The 18,044-nt window shown below is 53.2% G+C and overlaps 1 protein-coding gene across 10 annotated transcripts in view; it reads left to right on the top strand.

The window, feature by feature from the left end:
- TXNDC11 (thioredoxin domain containing 11) overlaps positions 1 to 18,044 on the top strand; it is a 54,670-nt gene that overhangs the window by 27,309 nt on the left and 9,317 nt on the right. For 8 of the 10 annotated variants that reach the window (XM_060172359.1, XM_060172362.1, XM_060172354.1 and 5 more), the window contains 4 exons: positions 2,862 to 2,955; positions 11,583 to 11,695; positions 13,530 to 13,730; positions 15,789 to 16,512. In XM_060172359.1, the coding sequence (XP_060028342.1) occupies positions 2,862 to 2,955; positions 11,583 to 11,695; positions 13,530 to 13,730; positions 15,789 to 16,512 (1,132 nt within the window). The remainder of the gene's footprint in view (positions 1 to 2,861; positions 2,956 to 11,582; positions 11,696 to 13,529; positions 13,731 to 15,788; positions 16,513 to 18,044) is intronic. The other 2 variants (XM_060172361.1, XM_060172358.1) reach the window with 1 other exon arrangement.

Here is an 18,044-nt window from a genome sequence, read left to right as displayed (position 1 = left end):
GTTGGGATCACACAGTGGAGGGTCACTCAGCATGGAGCCTCTGCTCCCTCCTGTGGCTGCCGGTGAGTGTGAGGGAGCAGTTGGGGTCACACAGTGGAGGGTCACTCAGCATGGAGCCTCTGCTCCCTCCTGTGGCTGCCGGTGAGTGTGAGGGAGCAGTTGGGGTCACACAGTGGAGGGTCACTCAGCATGGAGCCTCTGCTCCCTCCTGTGGCTGCCGGTGAGTGTGAGGGAGCAGTTGGGGTCACACAGTGGAGGGTCACTCAGCATGGAGCCTCTGCTCCCTCGGTGGCTGCCGGTGAGTGTGAGGGAGCAGTAGGGGTCACACAGTGGAGGGTCACTCAGCATGGAGCCTCTGCTCCCTCGGTGGCTGCCGGTGAGTGTGAGGGAGCAGTTGGGGTCACACAGTGGAGGGTCACTCAGCATGGAGCCTCTGCTCCCTCTGTGGCTGCTGGTGAGTGTGAGGGAGCAGTTGGGGTCACACAGTGGAGGGTCACTCAGCATGGAGCCTCTGCTCCCTCGGTGGCTGCCGGTGAGTGTGAGGGAGCAGTTGGGGTCACACAGTGGAGGGTCACTCAGCATGGAGCCTCTGCTCCCTCGGTGGCTGCCGGTGAGTGTGAGGGAATAGTTGGGGTCACACAGTGGAGGGTCACTCAGCATGGAGCCTCTGCTTCCTCGGTGGCTGCCGGTGAGTGTGAGGGAATAGTTGGGGTCACACAGTGGAGGGTCACTCATTATGGAGCCTCTGCTCCCTCCTGTGGCTGCCGGTGAGTGTGAGGGAGCAGTTGGGGTCACACAGTGGAGGGTCACTCAGCATGGAGCCTCTGCTCCCTCCTGTGGCTGCCGGTGAGTGTGAGGGAGCAGTTGGGGTCACACAGTGGAGGGTCACTCAGCATGGAGCCTCTGCTCCCTCTGTGGCTGCTGGTGAGTCTGAGGGAGCAGTTGGGGTCACACAGTGGAGGGTCACTCAGCATGGAGCCTCTGCTCCCTCGGTGGCTGCCGGTGAGTGTGAGGGAGCAGTTGGGGTCACACAGTGGAGGGTCATTCAGCATGGAGCCTCTGCTCCCTCTGTGGCTGCCGGTGAGTGTGAGGGAGCAGTTGGGGTCACACAGTGGAGGGTCACTCAGCATGGAGCCTCTGCTCCCTCTGTGGCTGCCGGTGAGTGTGAGGGAGCAGTTGGGGTCACACAGTGGAGGGTCACTCAGCATGGAGCCTCTGCTCCCTCTGTGGCTGCTGGTGAGTGTGAGGGAGCAGTTGGGGTCACACAGTGGAGGGTCACTCAGCATGGAGCCTCTGCTCCCTCGGTGGCTGCCGGTGAGTGTGAGGGAATAGTTGGGGTCACACAGTGGAGGGTCACTCAGCATGGAGCCTCTGCTCCCTCTGTGGCTGCCGGTGAGTGTGAGGGAGCAGTTGGGGTCACACAGTGGAGGGTCATTCAGCATGGAGCCTCTGCTCCCTCGGTGGCTGCCGGTGAGTGTGAGGGAATAGTTGGGGTCACACAGTGGAGGGTTACTCAGCATGGAGCCTCTGCTCCCTCGGTGGCTGCCGGTGAGTGTGAGGGAATAGTTGGGGTCACACAGTGGAGGGTCACTCAGCATGGAGCCTCTGCTCCCTCCTGTGGCTGCCGGTGAGTGTGAGGGAGCAGTTGGGGTCACACAGTGGAGGGTCACTCAGCATGGAGCCTCTGCTCCCTCCTGTGGCTGCCGGTGAGTGTGAGGGAGCAGTTGGGGTCACACAGTGGAGGGTCACTCAGCATGGAGCCTCTGCTCCCTCTGTGGCTGCTGGTGAGTGTGAGGGAGTAGTTGGGGTCACACAGTGGAGGGTCACTCAGCATGGAGCCTCTGCTCCCTCTGTGGCTGCCGGTGAGTGTGAGGGAGCAGTTGGGGTCACACAGTGGAGGGTCACTCAGCATGGAACCTCTGCTCCCTCCTGTGGCTGCCGGTGAGTGTGAGGGAGCAGTTGGGGTCACACAGTGGAGGGTCACTCAGCATGGAGCCTCTGCTCCCTCTGTGGCTGCCGGTGAGTGTGAGGGAGCAGTTGGGGTCACACAGTGGAGGGTCACTCAGCATGGAGCCTCTGCTCCCTCCTGTGGCTGCCGGTGAGTGTGAGGGAGCAGTTGGGGTCACACAGTGGAGGGTCACTCAGCATGGAGCCTCTGCTCCCTCGGTGGCTGCCGGTGAGTGTGAGGGAGCAGTTGGGGTCACACAGTGGAGGGTCACTCAGCATGGAGCCTCTGCTCCCTCTGTGGCTGCCGGTGAGTGTGAGGGAGCAGTTGGGGTCACACAGTGGAGGGTCACTCAGCATGGAGCCTCTGCTCCCTCGGTGGCTGCCGGTGAGTGTGAGGGAGCAGTTGGGGTCACACAGTGGAGGGTCACTCAGCATGGAGCCTCTGCTCCCTCGGTGGCTGCTGGTGAGTGTGAGGGAGCAGTTGGGGTCACACAGTGGAGGGTCACTCAGCATGGAGCCTCTGCTCCCTCTGTGGCTGCCGGTGAGTGTGAGGGAGCAGTTGGGGTCACACAGTGGAGGGTCACTCAGCATGGAGCCTCTGCTCCCTCGGTGGCTGCCGGTGAGTGTGAGGGAGCAGTTGGGGTCACACAGTGGAGGGTCACTCAGCATGGAGCCTCTGCTCCCTCGGTGGCTGCCGGTGAGTGTGAGGGAATAGTTGGGGTCACACAGTGGAGGGTCAAGCATGGAGCCTCTGCTCCCTTGGTGGCTGCTGCTAGTTTGGAGGGAGCGGGCAGCCTCACCTCAGTTCTCCTCAGGCGGCCAGCCTGGTGAGCAATATGGGATGCCGCAGATGGCAGCTTTGCAAGGATGATGGCTTGTCACACAGTCACCTGACTCTGTCCCTGTCCCCGCAGCCTGGAGTTCTCGGGTTCTTCGAGTTCAGTGGCTCCCCCCAGCCGCCTGGCTATTCGACCTTTTTCACATCAGCATTGCATTCTTTAAAGAAAGGTAAGATGCTTCCCGTTAAGAAAGACATTAGCATTGGGCTAGCAGTAAGTGGGTGTGCGTCAGCACCCTCATTGCATGCTCTCAGCATGACTGTCTTGCGCTCTTGGTGTTGGACAGCGTGATTGCGGCTGTGTTCTGTAGGCAGACCACACTCCGTTGTCTCAAGTGTAAGCACTTAGACATTTAGTGTTTCAATTTCAAGGTTTATTTGATTGGGGCTGTGTGGTGGCACCCTTGCTAAGCCACACGTGTCGACGTGCATGAGGCCCCTGGTCGGCGCCTGTGGGCCTGTGGAGGGAGCTTCATGAGTGGTAGAGCAGTGCTGCAGGTGTCTCTTTCTCTCTTCCTTTCGCCCACCCTCCAATTTCTCTCCATCTCTCTCTTTTTAGTTTAAAGATTTTATTTATTTATTCATGAGAAATGATAGGAAAGAGAAATAGCCAGACATCACTCTGGTGCATGTACTGCCAGGGATTGAATTCAGGACCTCATGCTTGAGAGTCAAGTCCCTTAGCCGCTGTGCCACCTCCCGGACCACTACATTTCTATCTTTTAAAAAGCAAGAAAAATACCAAAAAATGGTGGTAGTTAGAGGTAGATTTCTTATGCAGAAACTGAACGACAGCGCTGGTGGCTGGCGGTAAAACAGATGGAAAAGTGGATGATAGAAAAGTGAAAACTGGGCTTGTGCAGATGCACCCTTGTTGACTAAGCCAGTGGCCATGCGCAGGGACCATGCTCAAGCCTCTGCTCCCTCTGTCTCCCCACCCTCTCAATTTCTGTCTTATCAAGTGAAAACAATAATGACATACATATATATCACACACACACTGACACGTGAGCGTCTGGGCCTGGAAGGCCTGTACGGCCTGTACTCTACCAGTTGAGCTACCTTCCTAGTGGCAGTGTTTTGGCTTTTAATCTGGCTTGATCATACTATCTATAGCCGTGTATTTTGTACTGTAAGGTTTATTATGATCTTTCTCTAGTTTCATGTATCTTTAAGTTTTGATGAGTTTTTAGTGGCTGTATTGTTAATGGAATATACCATAATTTAGGAGTATATTTTCTTCCTTCCAAAACGGTTACAGAAAACTCTTGCCACATCAGCCTAATGCCAGTTTCACGTTCTCAGATTCATATGTGTATGTGCCTATTATGTTTACTTGGCTGAATCCTATGCTGCTTGAGGCCCTGCTTTGTAATATAAACATTGTTTCCAGCCCATTTTTTCCATGTTGCCTGGAACTCCTCACTATCCCATTATGGCCTCCTGTCAGCTGTCAGTCTCGACTTGGTCCACTTTGACCTGCCTGCTTGTCTCGGTCTCGACAGCGCTCTGGTCTAAGGGTCTCCTTCCGTCCCTGGGCCGTCTAGGAGGCAGCACTCTCTGGGTCCTGTCTTCCCTGCTCTTCCTCACTGGGGCCTCTGCATGGACTACTTCTGCCTGGAGAGCGCCCCACAGCCTGTCCCTTAGGGCACAGCTGCTCACCTGTCACCGTGTGCACCACTGCACAGTCCTCCCTATTCCAGTCGGGCACACGCTTGTTTTTTTTTTTTTTTTTTTAATTTCTTTATTGGGAAATTAATGTTTCACATTCTATCGTAAATACAATAGCTTGTACATGCATAACATTTGTCAGTTTTCCATAGAGCAGTACAACCCCCACTGGGTCCTTTATCATCCTTTTTGGACCTGGGTTCTCACCCTCCTCCCCCAAATCCCAGAGTCTTTTAGTTGGGTGCAATATGCCACTTGTTTTTTGTACACGTAGCATAATGCATCTGTGGCGGCATTGCCTTCTCCCCAGACCACGCGGCCTGAGAGCGAGGGTGTGTCTGTAGCGTGCTCTTTCCAGTACTGGCACGCAGCCGCAGCCGGTGTTCAAGCTGTAGTGTTTGTCGCGTGAGTGGCCAGATGCATGCAATGCATCTTTCCTCCACTGGTCATCCCAGATCAGGTGCCAGCGTGCTCTGGTGCTTCTCATTGGGCCAGTGAGTGCAATGTGGCCTGCAGGGCTCACAGGTAGAGGCGCAGAGGTCCCTTGTGTCGGTCCCCACACCGCTAACACAGCTCAGCAGTGCTCTGATGAAAAGGAGGAAACTCGTGGGTGTTACAGCAGAATGTACAAGATGGGTCCGTTATGACTGGCCGTTTGAACACGCGCATTGTCGCCAGGTGCTGCGCAAAGAGAATTCACTGTATTTGTATTTTGCATCCAGGGACATTGAGAGAGGAAGTCAGACTGTCACAGAAGTGTGTCTTTTGCTCACTTGAAAGACTGGGCTACACAGCTTTCGGTGACTAAAGAGACTTAGTGAGTCAGTCTGAACTTCAGGAGTTTTTGTTTTAATGTGGTGCTGGAAAATGAACCCAGGCTTCAGACTTGTGCGGGACAGCTGAGTGACTTCCCAGGCCTGGTATTCAGGGTGGGAGAAGCAGGAGAAACAGCTGAGTGACTTCCCAGGCCTGGTATTCAGGGGTGGGAGAAGCAGGAGAGACACAGCACACTCTGCGGCCCGAGCTCCCCCTAGGGCCCTGGCATTCCCCTGTGTGCTGGGGTTTGTATATATATATTTATTTTTTATTTTATTTATTTGTTCCCTTTTGTTGCCCTTGTTTTATTTTTGTTGTTATTGATGTCATTGTTGTTGGATAGGACATGTTGGAGAGAAATGGAGAGAGGGAGGGGAAGACAGGGGGAGAGAAAGATAGACACCTGCAGATTTGCTTCACAGCTTGTAAAGTGACTCCCCAGCAGGTGGGGAGCCGGGGGCTCGAACCGGGATCCTTACACTGGTCCTTGTGCTTTAGGCCAGTCCTTGCGCTTCACGCCACCTGCACTTAACCCGCTGTGCTACAGCCCGACTCCCGGTGCTGGGGTTTGAAGCCAGAGCCTCTTGCCCGCCAGGGTACGCACTCCTGAGTGAGTTGCCTCCCTGTGTCACCCCCTTGTTTTGTTTGTCCCTTCATGTATGCATTCTGCCAGTGAGCTATAGTCACATGCCAGTGGGTCGGGACCAGAATCCTGGCCTTGGGAGCAGTCCACCGCTCTGCTCTGGTGCCGCAGTGCTGTCATCCGCGGCATCTCTGACCTCTGCCTGAGAGACTGTGGTCAGGAGATTGTCTTTTCCTGATTAGCAACCACCTCCCAGAGTCTGCCAAGCCAAGCTGAAGGCCTGTGGCTTTGCAAATGATGCCTGGCCACCATGAGGTTTGGCAGCAGGTGGAGATTTCCACACCACTGGCTCCTGTCTTGGAACCCCTGTTGGACTGGTAGGCTGTCTCTCACTTAGCATCTAACCCCGACTTCCCCCCTGAAATTGAATGGTGTTTTGTTAATGTGATGTTGCCTTAAGCAGAGACAGGCTCTCCTGACAAGTCATTGTAGTGGCAGGTGTCCTGTGTGAGAGGTTCACTTACTCAGTGAGTAACCCCTTCTCCCATGGGTTCCCTACTCTGTTAGTTAAGAGAGCTGACACCGGGCCACTGAAGTTTGAAAATGCAGCGACCTCTGCCATTTTGTAGACTAGGGGACTATGAATGAATTGCTTTTATATTTAGAAAGGGTTGTTTGAAGGGGGAAGAAAGTGGTGTGACCTAACCTAGACCCCAGTAACAGCCTAAAAAGGGGGGGGTAAGGAGGAGTTTCTGAGCAACTGTGTCTTGGTTTATTCCTTCCTTCCCTTTTTTAGTATGACAAAGAAGGAATTTCACAGAGCTACATAAGGGAAGCCTTTGATGGCTGATCTTTTGCTTTGTTGAAATGAGTGTGTGTGCGTGGTGTGAGGGTGTTGGCCGTCATGTCAGTATCCGTGGCAGCACGCACTTAACTACCTCCTGTGTTCCCTCAAAAGGATGCTCTTGGAACTACATTTTTTAAAACTGGTTTAAACAATACAAGATTTATTAGGGTGAAACCGGTAAAAGGCAAAATAAGCAGTTATCATCAAGGGTTAAGAGTACTCTGGGTCCATAATGTCTGAGTATAGTTACCAAAAGTTTAGTCCCATCAGATAAACAATTATCAGCTCTGGTAACGGTTGCTCATAGCTGTAGAGGGGTCTGAAAGTTTCCCAGCAGAGTCACACGTGCACATGTGTTCAGTGCCCAGGAGAAGGAGCCATGGCACACACCTGGCGCATCTCTGCCAAGATGCTTCTGACCAGAAGCAGCAGCAGCCAGAGAGAACGGGACTACATTTCTCTTCCCTCTCCCTAACTCACCAGAAAGGAAAAGCAGCTGCAGTGAAGGAGTCGCGTCTGCTCTGAGTCGGAGTATCTTGGCAAGCACCAGAATGCATGTTGCATCTGGTTCCCAAATGCCAGGTTTTGTAAAACCCCCCACCTCCCAGGTAATTGTTCTTTCTGTTAAGGGTATTGAGACAGTGCAGTCTCAAAGGAAGCAAGATCTTTATTATTTGCATCAGCAGTGTTATTCTGTACATCAGCTACCTCAGTTGGGGACAGATTTTCTTCTTGATGAACACATTTTCCATTGGAAATGTGTGAGGTCATCATCCAGTGACTAATGCTAAATGCTGAGTAACACTGGAAGGCTTGTAGTCCAACCTGTTATGTAATCCTGTTCTCTTTTGTTCCTTGTCCAAAACCTTGGATACGAGTGAGAAGGCTGAAGTTAATGAAAGGACAGTCTAGAGTGACGAGAGGCTTGCTTCCTAGGGTGGAAGGTCCCACCACCTCTTGAGTGCAGAACTTTTCTCAGCGAAGTTGGTGACTTCTTAGCGATGCTGATAGAAAGCTCTGGGACTCAATGCAGAGGTATAGTCCGATTTTGTTCCAGCATTCTTGGAAGCATGCCTCATGTTAGACGTGGCCTGGGCAGCAGGGGCAGCCGTTCTGCGTGGGCAGTCTGCTCCTTCTACAGGCCTGTAGGTTCCTAACAGTACAGCACACAATTGCCGTTTTCTCTCGGCCTCAGGAATAGTCACCTCAGAAACTCAGCAGTTTACACCTGCACTTAGGAGGTCCAGAGTCCACCGTTCCCTTTCCAAAGGAAAAAGGGTACATTCTTAAAAAAAAATAACCATCGCCAAACTGCAGTGGGCCTGGTTGAGCACATGTGTTACAATGCTCAAGGATCTGGGTCCAAGCCTCTGGTCCCCATACGCAGCAGGAAAGCCCCATAAGCAGTGCTCCAGGTCTTTCCCCTCTCCCCCATCAATTGCTCTCTATCTCTATCCAATACATAAATAAAATAAAAATAAACACCATCTGTTGTTCGAGGTCTCAAACTAAGAAGTGCCAGCTATGGAGACGTGCTGTTGCGGTTAATTACCTCAGCCCGATTTTCTTCCTAAGATCAATGAGTCTTACTGTGAGTCTTATCCAACAACAACGACATCAATAACAACAGCAATAATAACTACAACAACCATAAAAAAAAAAAAGGGAAAACAGATATAAAAAAATTTTTTTAAAAAGTTGAAATAGATGGCTTGTAAAAGGTCCAAGCAAAGTGAATCAGACTGGGAATGAGCACGATGGTGTTGGCTCCTCTTGGCCCACATCCCCGTGGAGATGAGGGACAGCGGTCCGGATGGTGGCTGTGTGCTCTGTGGGCTGCTTGAGGCAGAGGGACACCGCCAGAGCTCAGTCCCTTTGGGAACGTGCATTAAACAGGCCGGCATGAAGCATAGAGGTTGTGCAGCAAACACCACCCATCCGGGCACTCTGGATCCAAGCCTCTTGCAGTATCTCTGACTCCTGTCAGTGGATGGTCAGTAGAGGCTTTAAGCTGTTGTCTGTTGGTTTTGCCATCTTGTTACTTGCTTTTGCTATTAATTGAAGGATTGTGTTGTTATTGGGACTTTTTGGGTGGGATGGGGAAGAACATTATTCTGAATTTATTTTTCATTACTTAACACATTCAGAATCCTTAATTCAAGTAACGGAAACTACATTGTTGTTGTTGTTGTTGTTGTTGTTGTTGTTGTTACCAGAGCACTGCCCAGCTCTGGTGGTGCAGGAGATTGAACCTGGGTCTTTGGCGCATCAGGCATGAGAGTCTCTTTGTAGAAGCATTATGCTGTCTCCTCCTCCACTACATAACTTTGAGGACAGTCACTCATTTATTTTTTAGATGCCGGGGTTCCACACTGGGGCTTTATACATTCGAAGGGAATTCATTTTCTTTTTTTTTTCTTTTTCTTCCTTTATTCTTTTTTGTTGCCCTTGTTGTTTTATTGTTGTAGTTTTTCTTGTTGTTGTTGATGTCGTGATTGTTGGATAGGATAGAGAGAAATGGAGAGAGGAGGGGAAAACAGAGGGGGAGAGAAAGACAGACACCTGCAGACCTGCTTCACTGCCTGTGAAGCGACTCCCTTACAGGTGGGGAGCCGGGAGCTCGAACCGGGATCCTTACGCCGGTCCTTGCATTTGCTCCACCTGCGCCTAACCTGCTGTGTTACCGCCCGACTCCCCAACTCTCAGGGATTCTCTTTTTTTTTTTTATATTTATTTATTTATTTATTTATTTTCCCTTTTGTTGCCCTTGTTGTTTAACATTGTTGTTGTTATTGATGATGTTGTTGGTGGATAAGACAGAGAGAAATGGAGAGAGGAGGGGAAGACAGAGAGGGGGAGAGAAAGACAGACACCTGCAGACCTGCTTCACCGCCTGGGAAGTGACCCCCCTGCAGGTGGGGAGCCGGGGGCTCGAACCAAGATCCTTACGCCGGTCCTTGCGCTTTGCGCCACGTGTGCTTAACCCGCTGCGCTACAGCCCGACTCCCGGGGCTTCGTTTTCTAAGCTACAAAGACCTTCATTGTCTTGGAGCCGTGCTGCACAGAATATCTGGGATATAGAGATGATGGGCGTTGTTCCCTTATACCAGCCCTGCTTTATGAACTGCCTGGGATAATTTTTCCATAAGTCTTTGTAATGTGAAACTGCAGATTGAAGCAGCTTCTTCCAGCAAAATTCCCACCGTGCAGGGACTTAAATAAATGTGTGTGTTAGAAATAGCTGCATGTGAAAATTGAGTTTCTAAATTGTAATCTTCAGGGGCATGTTGGAATCTGTTCTGTGTGGGCATCTTGCCTGCTCTCATTAATGTCGTGAAGTGGGCTCTTGAGTGGCACCTTTCCCTGCTTCTCCCTCTGCTCCACTCAGTCGTGTTGGTGCTCGGACAGACTGTCAGATGGACTTCCTCTCTTCTTCGTTACTGACAGGCCTGCCTGAAGACCCTCAGCCTTCCCTTGCAGTCACATCTCTGGTTCTGCCACTTCACGTCCTCTCTTAGATCCTGCTCTTGCTCCTGGCAGCTTTGGGATCTGAACTCACACTTTATACTATTATACAGTTATTTAAACTAATTTCCTACTTACAGGAAAGTGTGGAAATGGAGCCTCCTAGAGTCCCCGGGGGTTGATTCCTCCCTGGATTCCCGCAGGGTTGATATCTTACGCACTTTTTGTTAGGATACTTTCTTCACAACTCAGAAATCAACACTGGCAGTGCTAGTAGCTAAACATGACTTATAAATAAATAAATGAGACATAAGGGCCTCACAGCCTCAGGTAAAGCCTATTAAAAGTCAGTGTTTGAATTTGGCCACTGTCTGGCTATTGTCTTCTTTTGTTCTGATCTAGCCCAGGGCCCACATCCCATTTAGTTATTTTCTCCATTTCCTCCAACCTTTGACTCCTCTTCAGCCAGTCTCTCCTTGTTTCCATAGTTTGAATGCCTTCAGAGTATTTCTGGTTGACTGACTATCCTTGCAGGTGGCCCTTGGTGCAGGCGTCTGGCTCTGGGTCATGGCTGGGGGCTGGGGGCTGCGGGCAGTGGCTGCGTCCCCCTGAGCAGGGCAGTGAGTTCCCTTCCTGGTGCCTGTGCCCTCTGCACACCCAGCAGCGTGCCAGCACCCCCCCCCCCCCGCCCCGTCTCCCACAACTGGGTGTTTCCCGCATTCAGTGAGAGGCAAATCAAGGGTGAAAGTGTATTTTGCTTTGTTTTCCTTTGAAATAGTGGGGGTGAGTGTATTTTAGATGCTCATTACCCTTTCACACCTCATTTTCTGTGATTTGCCCATTTTTCATAGCTGTCTTTCTCTTGCTGATTTGTACGAGTTCACCTCACCCTCTAGCTGGTCTCTGCTGTGGCGCTGGGTGTGCCCAGTGAACCAGACTTTTGATGTCACAGATCTTGAAGAGGAGTTGAACTAAGGAGAATCAGATCAGTCAGTAGCGTCCTGCAGATGGTGATAAGCACTGTGAAGGGTAGGAGGTGGGAAGGGAGCCCAGCCTCCCCTTTTAGACTCCTTCCCTCTTAGAGCACTTGCTCTGAGGACTTCTGTGAGGAGGTGAGGCTGGAGTCATCTCATCTGAATGAGAAGAAGGGAGAGTCAGGAGATGTCCAGGCAAGAAAGAGGACACACTTGCCTGGACCCTGAGGTGGTGCTGTGCACACCCGCTTAGTGGCACAGGCCATCAGGAGCCGTCGAGGGCGGCCGTTGGGTTGCTCAAGGAGAGGTGGAGATGCGAGGTGTCGGTGAAAAGGCAGGCGGTCTCTTCAGCTCCCATCCTGCGTGTCAAGGTCACTGGGTGTTGTGGTGCTTCACAAGGCAGAGGTCTTTTCTTTAATACAGGAACATTTTCTGTTTCAGATTACCTAGGAACAGTACGATTTGGGGTTATCACAAATAAACATCTTGCGAAACTGGTATCCTTAGTACACTCTGGAAGTGTGTATTTACATAGACATTTCAACTCATCACTTGTAAGTATCTCAAAATCCCATTTGTCTCAGCTCAGCGGTTCCTAACCTTGTTGAGGTCACAGATCTTGGCGCGTTCAGCACTGTCTGTGGGCACGGTCCCCGGGAAGGTCAGTGCACGCGACCTGTGTGCCGAGCCTGCCGCGCCCCACCCCAGAGCCCAGGCGCCTGGTTCAGCTGTGCATTAGGGGCCCTTCCAGAAGCTCTTTGCCCAGAGCCTTAGGTCTGAGTCCAGCCTGGCCCCTGGCCCTTCTTGGATGGGATGCGGAGTTGCCTGGTGGATGCTGTTGCTCAGGGCCCGAGTGCTTGGGGGTTAGGTGTCCACGGGCCACGCTCTTTGCCCCCTGCCTCCTTTCATCCGAAGTAGCAGCGAGGCCGGCTTCTCTTAGCTTATGTGATGACTCTCAAGTTGCAGTCGGGTCTGTGAGATGCTGATGGTGGCACCTCACCCAGAGAGCTGCTGCTTTCATTGCCTTTTGGTGGAATGGCCGCCACCTCGGCAGGTTCTGAGTTCTGACCTGTTTTCTGCCTCACTCTGTGCCGCTGCTCTGTCTGCGCTGCTTCCTCTACCCCGTCACTGAGAGACACCTTCTCTTAGGTGCTTCCTTGGCAGTGCCAGTGACTTAGTACCAGGCCAGGTGACGGCCAAGCTCCCTGTCCTCAGTGTCCCCAGGCCCCCACGCTCTGCCCGCCTGGCTGAGCTGGTCCTCATGCCTCCAGAATGATCTCTGGGCCTCTCCGGCAGTGCCTCCTCCGGACCAGCCCTGCTTCGCACCTCTGGCGGGTCACACACCCCGCGCCAGGTGCCCCTGTGTTTTCCAAGAAGAAGCATTCGGGGTGACTGTGTGCTTTTCTCTCCATCCTCCCTGCTGTGGTCTCCTCTACCCACCCACCCGCTCTCTGGGAGCCTGCCTGAGCTGCTTTTGACTTCATCCGCTTTGACGGCTCTGCAGTTCCACCAGCCTTCTCGGCGTGCTGCACAGTGCACTCAGCTTATCTACTTCAGAAGGGCGGTGAGGAAGAGAAGCAGGCAGGAAGATGAGGCTGTGTGACAGATGTGATGGGCTACTGCCTCTAGTGCATAGTGTTCAAAGGTGGTTGGTTTAGTTCCTGTCATCAAGTTTGAATTGTGGTACCGTTATTGGAAAACAAAAGTAAAGATACTGTGCATCTTGATTACAGAGCAGCTTAAATGTCTGTGGGAGGGCAGGGCGTAAAGGGTCTCAGTGTGTGGCACCCTCCAGAGCTCCTTTTTGTCAAACATACTTTCATGCTGCTATGTTCTGGTTGTTGCGAAAAAGCAGAGCCCCGTGGAAGGGTCCTCACCCTCCCTCACCTGTAAGGAGAAGTGGGGCCGTGTGTGACCTCCCGCAGGTGCTGGGTCAGCCATGGGTGCGTCCAGACGTGTGGATTCTGGTCACTGGGCATACAGGGGGCCGTGCCGACACCCACTTTTTCCCCAGCGAGGACTTCTCTCCAGCCCCCTAGCAGCCAGCTGCAAATCCAGCTGGCTCCTGGCTGCAGCTTTCGGGCCTGCCCTCAGCAGGCACTACCTTTGCGCCTGTGCATCTGCACCTGGTGACGTGGGGCCGCTCCCCTCAGTGGCGGGCGCAGGAGGCGCCTGACAGGGAGCGCCGTCTGTGGGTCGTGGATCCTCTGGTGAGAAAGGTGAATCCCGTCATCCGAAAGCTGCCTCTCGCAGCCCCTTGTCTCCTTCCCAGCTCGTGAGGAGAGCTCTGATGACAAGGATCCGGCTGCTCTCAGCCGTGAGGGGTGGTGGCCTCCCAGCGGCAGCCCTGGCCCGTGGGCCGCCCTGACCCCCGCGTGCTGCCCACAGGTCTTCCCTAGGGAGGCCCTGAACTTCACGGCGGAGAACGTCTGCACCTGGGTCCTGGAGAACCACGAGCCGCTGCTCCGCTGGCTGCAGCCCCACGGCGGCAAGAGCCTCCTGCTGCACAACGAGCTGAAGAAGGGACCGGCGCTGTTTTTATTTGTTCCTTTCAACCCCTTGGCTGAGAATCATCCTCTGATAGATGAGGTGAGCGGCCCTTCTCGCAGCAGGCTCGGGGTTGGACTTGTGTGACGTCTCTGCGTGCTCCCGGCATGGGCGGGAGGGCCTCTCAGGTGTCACTTGGTGGAGGAGTCCCATGCTTAGAGTTGTATGTTTAAAACGACATGGGAGAGGGCTGGGGACACAGCACAGTGGTTGTGCAAAAAGACTGTGCTGTCTGAGGCTCCTGGGTCCCAGGTTCAGTCTCCAGCACCACCATCAGCCAGAGCTGAGCAGGACTCTCGTCTTTCTGTATCTTTCTCTCTATCTCTAGCTCACTCACCCTCTTTCTCTCATCAAAATAAAATCGGTTAAAACTGTGGTAGCAGGATGGAGACAGGTCAAAGTGGGGAGAGGGATTGGGCATGGTCTGACGCTTGAGAGCCTGAGTGGTGGGGAGGCTGGATGTGAGGCAGGCAGTGATGCAGGGGGAACTGAGACTGGGCTGAGACTTCTGCTGCATTGATGCCTTTGTCTCAGAGACAGCGGTCACAGGAGGCAGATGATGTGTGGGCGTGTGAGACAGAGGAGTGTTGTTTGGAACAGGCTGGATTCCAGGAGTCTTGTGGGGGGTGGGTTTATTTGGGAATATGATGCAAGATATTCTCATTCAGTCATAGATGCTTGGGCCATCTTTAGACTTTGAAAGTCATCAGGTGGAGAAGCCTTAAGAATATACCGTGCAGTGGGTTAAGTGCAGGTGGCTTTAAAGCACAAGGACCAGTGTAAGGATCCCAGTTCGAGCCCCCAGCTCCCCACCTGCAGGGGAGTCCCTTCACAGGTGATGAAGCAAGTCTGCAGGTGTCTGTCTTTCTCTCCCCGTCTCTGTCTTCCCCTCCTCTCTCCATTTCTCTCTGTCCTATCCAACAAGGATGACAACAAAATAACAAGGTAACAAAAGGGAATAAATTTAAAAAAAAAAAAAAGTTAAAAAAAAAAGGATGTAAATGGGGAGGCAGCTCCCCTGACCGAGTGCGTGCCATCCCACGTGGGACGCCCTGGGTGTGTGCACCAGCACCACAGAGAGCAGCTGTGCACACGATGGTGGAGGTTGCAGCGGTATCTCCCCCATAAAAGAATGAAAAGTAACGGACTGGGGAGACTGCTCCGGGCTACCAAGTGTGTGGAAAGAGCTCGTTCCCCAGCACTGTGTTAAAAATATACATCAAATATGCCCTTCCGGGTGCCGAGAGGTTTCTGTTCTCTTGTTGGGCTCTTGGATGTGGGTTGTGGTGTCAGGTCCCTTCACCTGATGGGCTTTGACCTTTGTTTCTGCTTCCAATTTTGCCCTTAATCACTTTATTGGGGTAAAATGGAGCACAGTTTTTAGCTCATGGGTGTCAGGCGTGTGCTGGGTACTTGGCACCTTTGCTGCAGTGCAGCTCACCCAATCTAATCTTCACCCTGTGTGTCCCTTTTTTTTTTTTTTTTAAAGATTTTATTTATTTATGAGAAAGATAGGAGGAGAGAGAAAGAACCAGATATCACTCTGGCACATGTGCTGCAGGGGATCGAACTCAGGACTTCATGTTTGAGAGTCCAAAGCTTTACCACTGCACCACCTCCCGGACCACCCACGTGTCCCTTCGTAACTACCACCTATGAGTGAGATCATCTGTAGTTGTCCTTGCCCTCTGGCTTAGCTCACTTGACAGGATTTCTTTTAAGTTCCAGCCACAGTTTAGAAGAGGAGATTTTATCCTTTCTTACAGTGAGTCCTGCTGTCTTTCACTGTGAATCTATGCCACCAATTTCTGAGCCATTCTTCTGGTGTTGGGCATCTGGGCTGCTCCCAGGTTGGGGCCATTACAAAGGCTGCAGCTGTGAGCACAGACCTCTGGGTGGCCGTCTGGGTTTCCTTCCACAGTGGGGCTGATCCACATCCCCACCAGACCCCTCACCAGCAAGTGCTTCTGTCCCGAGTGCTGTCCTGACCAGCATGTCCCTGGGCTCCCTTCCTGTCCCCTTGCTCAGAGTGACCGTACCTCCATACCGTGCGTGGCAGCCGCCGCCCACCTCACCTCATGCCTGTCCATCCTGTTTCAGATTACCCAAGTGGCCTTGGAGTACAACAACTGTCATGGGGACCAGGCGGTGGAGCGTCTGCTGCGGCACCTGCGGCGGGTGGATGCCCCCCTGGCGTCCCTGGCCCCTGCACCCCTGCTCGTCACAGCACCCCCCTGCTGCAACTCTGTGGTGCTGCCCCGCTGGCACTCCCTCTCCCAGCCCCACAATGTCTGTGAGCTGTGTGTTAACCGGACGACCATGGTCAGCCAGGCCCATTGCAGCTTTGTCCAGATGGCTGCGGCGCTGGACTCTTTCTACCTCAAGGAGCAGGCCTTCTCCCACGGCACATCGGGCAGCACTGAGTGCAGCAACTTCCTCAGCTCCTACAGCCCCTTCAGCTACTACACCGCGTGCTGCAGGGCCGTGAGCAGGGCTGCCCTCGAGGCCTCAGCCCCTGCTGCTGCCGGCCTGCAGGGCGAGTGTGAGGCCCGCACGCCAGGCCCCGTTCCTCACATTGAGGAGCCCGCCAGGTACCGCTTCCCTGAAGGGGTCCCCGACAGCACAAGCTTCACAGGCCTAAGCTGCAGGACCAACAAGACCCTGAACATGTACCTTCTGGATTCAAACTTGTTCTGGCTGTACGCAGAACGGCTGGGCGCTCCGAGCACCACCGGGGTGCGGGAATTCGCCACCATCGTGGATGTGAAGGAGGAGTCCCACTACATCCTGGACCCCAGCCAGGCTCTCGTGAGGTTCACGCTAGGTACTGTGGCACTCACCCCCAGCCCAGCTTAGCCGGGGGCCTTTCCTAGGGGCCAGGCTGACTTCTGGTCATGTCAGCTCAGTTGAAAGGTCTAGGCTACACTTGATTCTCACTAGAAGAAGCCAGTCTTGGGAGTCGGGCGGTAGCTCAGCGGGTTAAGCGCAGGTGGCGGAAATCGCAAGGACCGGCGCGTAAGGATCCCGGTTCGAGCCCCCAGCTCCCCACCTGCAGGGGAGTCGCTTCACAAGTAGTGAAGCAAGTCTGCAGGTATCTACCTATCTTTCTCTCCCCCGTCTTCCCCCCTCTCCATTTCTCTGTGTCCTAGCCAACACTGATGACATCAATAACTACAACAATAAAACAACAAGGGCGACAAAAGGGAATGAATATTTTTAAAAAACTTAAAAGGGGGGGGCCGGGTGGTGGTCCACCTGGCTGAGTGCACCTATCACAATGCACAAGGTCTCGGGTTCAAGCCCTTGATCCCTACCTGCAGGGGGAAAGCTTTGTGAGTGGTGAAACAGTGCTACAGGTGTCTCTCTGTCTCTCTCCCTCTCTATCACCCCCTTCCCTCTTGATTTCTGGCTGTCTCTATCCAATAAATAAAGATAATAGTAATGAAAACAAGAAGAAGAAACCAGTGATGTCTGTTACATAGAACAGAGAACGCCTGGCTTCAGATTGTGGGCACATGGCCGTCAGCCCTTGGAGTGAGGGGGGGGGGGCTCTACAGCTTAGTGGCTCCTGTCACCTTCTCAGGCAGAGCGAGCTACCGTCAGTGGGGTGACAGCCATCACAGCGGCATCTCCCTAAGGGCATGTTTCAGAAAGCAGTCTGCAGTCAGACTACACCGCCTCCCATTCTGTCTATAAGGCTGTGTGTCAGCACTAAGCCCAGATCCCTCTGCTGCTGCTGTCTAACACAGTGAGCAGTGCTGCCGAGACCTTGAGTGCCCAGATTGTAACAAGTAGGTGTCAGACGCAGTAAACGAGGTCAGAATGCAAACGAGCGCTCCTCGCTTTCTGGGGAGTGAGGCCCTGTCCAGCGGGACTGGCTCTGGGGCCCTGGCAGCGTCAGGCAGCGGCCCCCCATCTTCAACACTGCTGGCCCAGGACACATCTGACAGTGGACGGGCACCGAGGGGGCATGAGGGTTCAGCCTGTGGAAAATGGAGGGAGGGTGGTGTTTCGGCCACGTGTGGCTGGTGGTGTGTGACAGGAAGGGAAACCTTTTGTCTGCAAGTCTGAGGGCCACCAAGTGACAGTCCTTGGAGCAGTCTGAAGTCCAGGTGAAGCTTGCTTCTTCCGTGAGCAGAGGCTTGTGTAAGTGTTGCCTTAACCTTGTGCGCCACGTCACTGACACAGGAAGGCTTCTGCTGGAGGGACATGCCTGGCCCTTCTCCGCGAGCCACGGTCTCACGGCACCTGCAGACCCTCCCCAGCACATCACGTGCCACATACTGAGTTCTTTCTGTCACACGTGTAGTTCATCTCCATGTGAGGTTCCAGTGCACCATACCCTCCCCCAGCTTG

This window comes from Erinaceus europaeus, chromosome 15 (genome assembly GCF_950295315.1).
Source record: "Erinaceus europaeus chromosome 15, mEriEur2.1, whole genome shotgun sequence".
In the NCBI taxonomy this organism is placed as follows: domain Eukaryota; kingdom Metazoa; phylum Chordata; class Mammalia; order Eulipotyphla; family Erinaceidae; genus Erinaceus; species Erinaceus europaeus.
Note: the sequence above shows the minus strand (reverse complement) of the source record. Positions and strands in the feature narration are given on the sequence as shown.